At 34.8% G+C, this 9,971-nt stretch overlaps 1 protein-coding gene across 1 annotated transcript in view; it reads right to left on the reverse strand.

The window, feature by feature from the left end:
* Positions 1–1,015: 1,015 nt before the first annotated feature.
* The window catches only part of LOC108678545 (PRA1 family protein 2), a 13,869-nt gene continuing 4,913 nt past the window's right edge, over positions 1,016–9,971 (reverse strand). The window contains exons 2-4 of the mRNA XM_018166998.2: positions 7,517–7,734; positions 7,030–7,165; positions 1,016–1,260 (exon numbers count right to left, since the gene is read on the reverse strand). Coding sequence (XP_018022487.1) covers positions 1,209–1,260; positions 7,030–7,165; positions 7,517–7,734 — 406 coding nt within the window. The 3' untranslated portion in view covers positions 1,016–1,208. The remainder of the gene's footprint in view (positions 1,261–7,029; positions 7,166–7,516; positions 7,735–9,971) is intronic.

Genomic DNA, 9,971 nt, shown 5'->3' on the forward strand with positions numbered 1-9,971 from the left:
TAGAGAAATTAATGTTGAGCTCGGAACAGGAACGTGAGGAATACATTGGGTAAATGTACTTTTTTGCGAAGATACAACTCTTCTTAAATTTAATACGTCGAGTGCGGCTCGACCAACAAATTCCGCGATTTAGTTTTTTCAATTGCTTTTGTCGACAAAAATTTATGATGGCAGTACTTCATCATTAAATTTTAAAAAGTACGGTATGGAAAAAATAAAATCTAATTTTTGCACCGGAACCGACATATTCGCTGGTATATTTTTAATTATAGACCGAACTCATACGTTGGTGTTACGTAATGAGTATTGGTCGAAGTTTTTGTCGGATATTTTGGTTAGACTGAAACTAGCAGAAACAATGTTCTATTTCTTAAAAGAGAAACTGTAGAAAAAGCTGCGAGCATCTTATACTAACTCCCAATTAGACTTATTTTCAAAATTCATAAAAAAATAAACACTGACGCATAATATACAAACGCAATAATAAATTGCCTGCCGGCACCTAAAAAGTCTCCACAGTACAGGACACAAATATCGGCTTGACTTAGACTGGATGAAGTCCGTTAAGACTCTCAGCAACCTCAGCTGAATGGCGAAGAAGATCGAACCGACCGCCCCAAGCGTTTCCGCAAGCCCGGATTTTTCTCACCTTGATCGTTACTTTTCAAATTCAACAATTGTTCTTCATTATCAAAATTGGTCTCCGAATCTTCAGCTTCGAAGCCTGTAAAAGAATCTTCGTCGCTTAAAAGAGGAATTAGTTCTGATTTATTTGGAAACAGAGAATCGACATCAGAAAAATGAGACTTTGCACCAGAAAGATTGTCTTTGGTACTTGAACAGAACACATTCGCTTTGGCTTTGGAAGTTTGAGTGACGAATTTTTTCATGAAGTATGCAGGTTTAAATTTCTTATCAACAACCGCCGAAGAGTATGGGGCGACCGGTTTGAAGTTAGAAATGTCGGTTTTCTGTGAGGCTGAAGAGAATGGGGCGACCGGTTTGTAGTTAGAAATGTCGGTTTTCTGTGAGGCCGAAGAGTATGGGGTGACCGGTTTGTAGTTAGAAATGTCGGTTTTCTGTGAAGTCTTGGACGGTCTGAAGATGAGAGTTTGTTTGTTATCGTCTTGTGTTTTGCGAGGACTGGTACTGAGTGCGACGAAGACGATGTCCTGCAGTGACCGCAACATGTCCAGCCACACTCCTAGTCACTTGGACCACAGGTCCCTGGCGCGCTCTTCCATCGATCTTTTGACTTCCCTGGGATAAAAATAAGGTCAAGAGATCAAAAATATAGAAATGAAAAGTGTGTGATGCATGTTAACGAAACCTCGAAATTAAATGAAACTCGTAATATGAGAGAATGAATAAGTTTTGATATTGAACGAAGGAAAATAATTAGATAGGGCACAAAAATATAAGAAATTCAAGGAAAACAAAGCAAAATATTTTATATCCTGCATAGCAAAACAAAAAAATTGTTAATGATATGAATGTAGCAAATATCAAGTCTATGTTAGCAGAAAATAAAATCATTTTTAGCATCAGCAAGGCCTCGAATCAAATTTAAAAAACATCATTTCTTCCTTTAGGCTGAATTTAAAAACACGGTCTTTAGAAAAGCATGACAGTGTCGGCATTAAAATATTGAAAATAAGGCCGCACTACAAAATGACCTTAAAATATAACAATAAAATGCAAGAAGTCATGTTCAGCATAGAAATTATCACTGAAAAGATCTGTAATTTTGGAAAACAAGAGAAGGGAAAAGCATCGAAATATTTCCAGGTCGCGTTCACCACGGAAGATTTCATATATTCTTTGCACGCACGAACAACATCGGCCATTTGACTTATAATACAAAACACGAACAAAACTTGGGATAATTTTTTATACATTTGTGGTCTCTGTGACCAGGGCCTATACTTTCAAAAAAAGTTAAGAGATCGTAAGTTCATCAGCCAATCATTGACGGCCTTTCGAGCAAAATCCACCAATCATAGACAAGAAAATAGAGCGTAAGTACTTACGTTCACTTAGCGAGTTTTGAAAGTATATGCCCAGGTTACTATCGCTTTTAAGACATTTATTCGAACAACGTTTTCTTGCGTGCGGGATTTTAAGGTCTTATGAATACATGACTTTAGTTCCTTCTCTTGCCTAAGGATACCAACACGCTAATTAGTGAAGTATACAACACGCTACATTAGTTATTACATATCATTCCAGCTCAGTATTTAACAAGTACATGCGATTATTTTTAAACAAAATTTACAAGGAATTTCAGAGGCTGCAATCGTATCAATGGAAAAGCAGTACAATCCAGGGTTGTCACAACCAACGAACTAAGTAATGCAGAAAGATAGAATTCATACACAAGTGATACAACTTTTTATATAAAACTAGCAAATTTATTATTTCAAATTTTTTCATTGTGGGATCAAACCAAAGCCATTTCGGTTTATTTTAGTAAAAAACAAACAGAATATTCAGAGAATTGATTATTTAAAGAAGGTATCATGGTTGTTACTCCCACCTCTGACGCCATCCATCGCTGGCGCTGGTAACACACAATAATTGCACGTATTACATTATCTAAGAATATTTAAAATGCATATACAAATTATTAAAGATAACGGTGAACGTCTAGAGCATATAGTAATAAAACTATCACGTCTTTGGCGTTATTTCTTTGCCTTTGGTTACTTGCGTGTACGTTGTATTGATTCTGTCTGAACTTGAGAACCAACAAAAAAATTATGACATTCATATTAAGGAGTTATTTATATGACATAACGCTAGCCCCAATAACACAGATTTTTTATGTTATTTATATTTGTATGTATTTTTTGTATGTATATGGCGACTTATAAACCTACAGAATGCAAAATGCGCTTAACTCGACTACGACTGTAACAATTTCCGAGCGCGAGGAAATAAGATTTCGCACAAGAGGACAAGAGAAAGAGAGAGTAGGAGCAAATGTAATAAACTTCAAAAACTAACACGGACTAGAACTACGTGCCTTGGTACAGGATAATAGTTGACACGGCCTAAAACAAAGTGGCTTGCCGCACGGTAAAGCTAAGGCCTGTTGACGACATGATGGAGCGCTGCGCGTTCAAGTGAAGGGATCCACGCAAAGCTCTCTGAATAATACTAAATAACGCTGAAAACTTCTAAATTAAGCAAGGATAAAAACTTGAATAACAATTAATGCTGAACACAAACTAAAATAAACTGTACGTAAGCTTCTCACCGCCGCATCAAACAGACCGGACATCTCGGTGCTCTGGGCCCATACTTTCAAAAAAAGTTAAATGTTCGTAAGTTCATCAGCCAATCATTGACGGCCTTTCAAGCAAAATCCACCAATCATAGACAAGAAAATAGAGCGTAAGTACTTACGTTCACTTAGCGAGTTTTGAAAGTATGGCCCCTGTTCTGTGACGCTACATAACTTACGGCTGCAGTTACATGGCTTTATCTTGACAGTCTTTATTTATGAATCATTGACTATTCGGTTATAATTGCGCAACAAATAGCCCAAGTTTAACAACGGGACTTTTAGACATAACACAGCTTAAATTGTCAACGTAACACAGCTATAAATTTAATTTTAAACGTTACTGCCAAGAATTGTATTGACGACTAAATTTACAAGTGCCAGTCAATCATTCGCTTGAAGGCACAGACATCATATCGTCAAATGAAGCCACATGAATATATATTCACTCGCATGCAGTAAAATTATGTTCTGAAACAAAAAATTATATCATAATTAATATTAAATTACATATAATTGCTATATAAACTTCCCAATGGGACACAGCTTTATCATCCCTAATGTCTTCCAATATTATTGGCTATTTTCTGATAAAAAATATTACTCAATTAACTTCCTCCTTGAATGATATTGTTTATTTTTTCATTACAAAATAATTTAATTATTTTATAATGAAATTTAATTTTTTGTTATACACAATAATTTAAATATTTTATACTGAAATTTAATTTTTTCTTATACACAATAATTTAATTATTTTATAATGAAATTTAATTTTTTGTTATCCACACTAATTTAATTATTTTGTATAACCGATAACACGCCAAGAGTTCAGGAGGGACCGACAGATCACAATGAGCGATGAAGCTACAGGTTAAGGTCTGTAATAAACAATATGCTAGAACAAAAGCTCAAATTTTCCATCTAATTCATCTGAAAATTGACTATTCAGAAAGTTAATATGCAAAGAATAATTATGAAAAATTACAATAGTGTCAATATCGTTCATAATAGCTGCAATAGTATTTATGTAGATCTATATTCTACATGTATAAGAGAAACTTTGATACTACCCGCTATAAATAATTATTATCTAATCAATGAACATGATTCCTCGCACAATAAACCATGTTCATACGATAAAAACAATAAAACAACAAGTATAAATTGGATTTGATTGAATCAAAGGAGATTTACTAATCAACGGAGGTGCAGCTCATAGAGTGACAACATTAATGAAATATAATAAATAAATGAACTTATGTTGTAAATGTAATAATGTATATATGTAAATGAACAAAATAAATAAATGAACATAACAATTGCTTGTTATGTTGATTTACTAGTCAACGGAGGCGCAGCTCATAGAATGATCACATTAATTAAATAAAATAAATAAATGAACATAACAATTGCTTGTTATGTTGATTTATGTGTATTTATGTATGATTTATGTATGCTTGTTATGTTGATTCTCTGGGGAGCATGAAGAAAATATTTTAAAAATATACTACGATACTAAGAAAAACAATAAAAAAACCTTAAGGCATATAAAAAAGCAGTAGCATCATGAAAAAATACTTTGGGTTCACTCTTGAATATTTTGCACAATTTATTCTGTAATCCTTATCGAGCTTGACAACCACATTTGTTTTCAATTAACCGGTCTCAATTAAACGTAAATAAAGTGTATATTGCTATGGATACCCACGAGGGCCTTTATTATGTCTAGCCATTTATACGTCACAAATCTACCATCTCATCACTTCATATCACTGGCGTTCACATAGAAACTCTGATATTAAATTTAATTAAATTCGATCGCATTTATTACTGACAAATTTTATGGTCATATTGGAGGGAAGATAGGTATCTAAGAGAAGGCAATGCAAAGGAAAACAAACAGAAAATATGTGAAGTAAATGGAAATAAACGGTTATTTATTGCCGACAAAACTTAATCCCACAAATGCCCTGCCTACACAACTGCCCTGCCTACAAAACTGCCTTGCCTCCACAGCTGCCCTGCCTATACAAAGTAGCCGCGATCAGAAGTCAGGACTTCTGACGAACTAAGACGCGCGTCTGATCACAAACTGGATTAAACAAGAACCAAATAAACCACAAAAGACAAAATCGTTTGCGGCAGTAAAAAAAGAAAAGCAAAGAAAAGAAAATTAACTTAAAGACTATCCTAAAGGAACTGAAATGACTAAAACACTTAATTTAGTATGCACACACATCTGCCTTGAAAGCGTTCTTAGTCATTACACATAATTACATTAGCCACCATAAATGTGATATTTGAAATGTGCACTGTAACAGTATTTGAAATGTGCACAGTAAGTTGTAAACAATATTTAATATCAACGTTACAACTGGACAATTGGCTTTCAATCAAGAAAGGTTTATATACGTGTCAGTGAACAAAATGGATTGAGCTGTTAAACTTTTCCTTATGCCGGAAAAGTATGAAAACAAAAGTATTTTCTCAAAGTAGTGACAGTAAAATTGATACCGTGTATAACATAACGGTCACACAATTAATAAATGACATAACAGTCACACAACAAAAATGAAGGACACAATCAGAAACTAAGTTATTTATCCCATCATGAAATCTTAGCTGAAACAAGTATATATGATTGAATTCTTACACCTTCAAGAAAAATTTTAATGTTTTCAAAAAGAAATCTAAGTAGACACAAAATTATTACAAATTTTCTTTTAAAGTTACAAGGAAGCGTTGCAGTGTCAATTATTGCAATAAAAGGTTTTACAGGATCAGTAAGTATTTGCCAAATGCAACAGCTGATATTCAATAATAAATCTTCAACAATAACCAACAGTAACAAAATTTAAACAAGAAAAATATGCCACCTTGTTTGACACTTCCATAATCATGTCAAAACACTACAAGTTGAACTTTGGTTCCACCTCCATATGTCAAATAAAAAACTTAACTTGATCAAGTAATCAATGATTAATAAATTCCAAACAGATACAACTTGATGCTAGAGAATAGGTTATAAAGTTCTGAATAGAATTCACACATTTTGCTGTGCTTTTAATAACAACTTAGAACTTTCAATTTAATGAGTTAAGTTTTCACTGGTGTTAATAACAACAATAGAACAGAAAAGTTCCATAGTTCCATAGGAAACATCATCCCCCTAAACACCAGTGAAAACATAACAAACATTTTCATGTAGGTATGTTTTTTATCAAGACCATCAATATCATCACTCTAAATACTAGAAAATTTGGATTTGAAGTTTTGAATCTTGAACAAAAGCAGTCATAATAAGTGAATTGTACTCATTTTAATATTTATAATTAATTGCTCTCATAATAGTTCCAATGTCAGGCATAAATGAAATTGGCATTGTTTTTTTGCGGTAAGAGATAGGTAGTTAGTTATCAAGTAATCCGGAGTCATAAATAATACAATAAAAATTCTTTTTCTACAGCTGGCATGTCCTGTAGATGATTCATATCAATACTTTTATGCAATACTCATCATATTAACGATTGAAAATATCCATAATACCACTACCTATCCACTACCAAGTAGGCAAAATGTCAAAGACTCAAAAACCCAACAGAAAAAAACTCTAGAATTTGTCAAATTAAAGTCTACAGCAGGCTGGAGACGTCAAAGACTCAAAAACCCAACAGAAAAAAACTCTAGAATTTGTTAAATTAAAGTCTACAGCAGGCTGGAGACTGGGACAATGACCCTACATGTTGATCTCCTGTTCCCAGCCAATGGTCTCAAGCAGCACTCCCATTGGTGACCGGCGCAAACCCGTCCACTCAAGCTTGTTCAGAACCTTGTTCCGCAGGTTGCGCAACCTCATTGAAGCATGCACGAAGATAACTGCAAGAGTGGCAAACATTAGCTCACAGATGTGATACAAGATATCTGCACTAGTATCCAGCCTCAGAGGTATTTAATCATAAACATCATGCCTAATAAAGAAATATAACTCAGTACTCACTGCAGTGAGTGACAGAGAGTGCATTTTCTCATCGACCAAAACGTGAAGTCACGGACAGGCAGACGGACAGACATGACAAGCATAATAGGGCATTTTTCCATAAATGAGAAAATGCACTAAAAAGAGTTCAAATAAAGAAAATTCAAGTTATTTGGCTAGCTCATAGTACAGAATTGTAAGAATATCAAAGATATTTTTGTCAGTGGTAAACTCATTAATGATAAACATACCAAGAATAGGTAGAAGTATGCCAAGTAGAAATGTAGCAATGCTACCCATGAGATAGACGACCATTCCAGCGACACCAAACAAGGAGGCCACAAAGATCAGAGGATGGTTTTTCTTGAAGCTATGAGCAGACTCTTGATTTTTGGTGAGCAGATAGAAGAGGCCTCCTGCCACTGCCACAGCCATGGTTCCACACAGCATCTTGGTAGGGTGCAACAAGCTGAAAAAAGAATAATGTATAAGAAGCTGATTTGTAAACACAGCAAACTATTGGTCAGTATTAAAGGAATTAAAGGAATTCATAATGACAAGTTTGGAATAAGTTAATTAATCCATCATACATCAGGCTCCAAACCTTCTGAGCAGAGTCATTTTTCAAGAAATCACTTTTCTCAACATAGCTAGTAATGAGGAAAATATTTAAATAAAAGTTTGCTTTTGAGCCAAAAGATTTTTTTTCTCTATTAAAATGAGTATTTGTTGTCCTTGTGGATCTTGCCTGCCAGCTAGGGAGGAAAAATATCTCATCTCTGAAGCGAGACTGGATTTTTTGAGCCATGGTTTTATGGATTTGCAAGCTGAACATTTTATGGAAGCTGAAAATTTTATGAAATGACATGTTTGCAAAGTGTAAACCGCAATTTCTTCAATCAAACAAAACTACATGACATTAGAGGATTTAGAGCCATGGGATTTCATACCCACTGAAGTTATACCGGTATAAAAATTTCAGAAAAAATATAACTCAGTACTCACTGCAGTGAGTGATAGAGAGCGCATTTTTTCGTAGACAAAAACTAGCGGTCACGGATGGACAGACGGACACGGCGAGCACAATAGTGCATTTTTTCCATAAATGAGAAAATGCGCTAAAAAGTAGGACTTCTCCCAAATAGGCTGCCAGCAAAACTACAAGATTAAAAAATTTAATTATGGAATTGACAGTGGATACCAAGTTCCTGTTCTGAGTGGTGAGTACTGTCTGCACAGTGCACACATGGTTAGAGAAAATTTTATGAAAATGTCATAGGTAAAATTCTTCATCATTTAGAATTTATACAAACAACTATTTCTTGTTATGCTCACTGATTGCTGTGAAACATGCCATCAATTGGGGTTACCTTTAAGGAACGGTTTTGACCGTCCTTTTGTTAATAACTTCTATCATGAAACATTTCATAAACAAGATTGGGCTCATTTTAAAGGAATTTGCGAGGGCTATCATATGGCATCTCTGAAAAAATTCCATATGCCATTTGTACAGTGCCAGACACAAAATAAAAGCGTCCCTAATTACCCCTGGGCAGGGCTGTAAAAGTCATACTTTTTTATGAAATATTGCGGCTCTAATGTCATGTATTTTTGTTTGATTGAAAAAAATTGTGATTGGCACTTTGCCACTTTGCAAACATATTGTTTCTTAAAAATTTTAACTTCCACAATCCACAGTACTTCAATGCTCCTGCCAAAATATCATGCAGAACATAATAACAACAAGTCAATCAAAAATGTTTCCTTGAAAATAGCATAGTTGCGGACTTGCGGTCGTCATAATGGTTGGACAGCATTTTCACGTGTTCAGTTGTCACTTAAGTGAAGACAAATGTTAGCATTACTGTCTTCAAGGTAAAATTAGAGATTTGAGGTAACACATGTAAATGGGGTAACACGACACGAGAGATTTGGGGTAAAACGACTTTGTAAATAAGTTTGCACTTGTAAATGGCTTCAAATGGCCAAGACATGGAATTCATCACTCAAAGAAATGGAATCATGGCTGGCAAACCCATAAAACCACGGCTCAAAAAGCCCAGTTGCAGCTTGTCATTATAAATTGTCAAGTAGATATATGCCATGCCTCCTCCTGGGAATGGGCTAATTAGGGCTGGGAGCCTGCCAGGGTGCAGAGGATGGAAGCAACGTTGCCAATAAATGGGGTTTTAAGCCCAAAGCATCGCCAACCATTTTCAAGATGCGTCGCCAGGGAATTTTTAATGAAAAGCCATTTATGCTGAGTAATGAAAAACTATTTACAAGCCACGAACTTATTTACAAGGTTGCATGCATGTGTTGCCCCAAATAACTAATTTTACCCTAAAAACAGTCCAATAGTAGTAGTATAGAGACCGAGCGCATGGCGCCATTTTCCATAAACAGCTTAAATCATAGGTTACCCCAATCTTACCCTCGAATATTATCAACAAAATTACCCAATTACCCCCAAATTTGTATAAACAGTCTACCGATCATGAATCTTGCCCAACAAAATTAACCAATTACTCCCGAATCACGACTTAACGATCATTTACCCCGATTTCACTACACTCTTTAACCGAGAATAACCTAGAGCGATTGCCTGAAAAATACTTCTGTGGAATATATAATTGATTTAAATTTTTGAAATACTTTCCAGAACCGGGGTGCTCATCTTTATTAATCAACACAAAACTATAAGGT

The sequence above is a fragment of the Hyalella azteca genome, unplaced genomic scaffold, assembly GCF_000764305.2.
Source record: "Hyalella azteca isolate HAZT.00-mixed unplaced genomic scaffold, Hazt_2.0.2 contig3812, whole genome shotgun sequence".
Classification (NCBI taxonomy): domain Eukaryota; kingdom Metazoa; phylum Arthropoda; class Malacostraca; order Amphipoda; family Hyalellidae; genus Hyalella; species Hyalella azteca.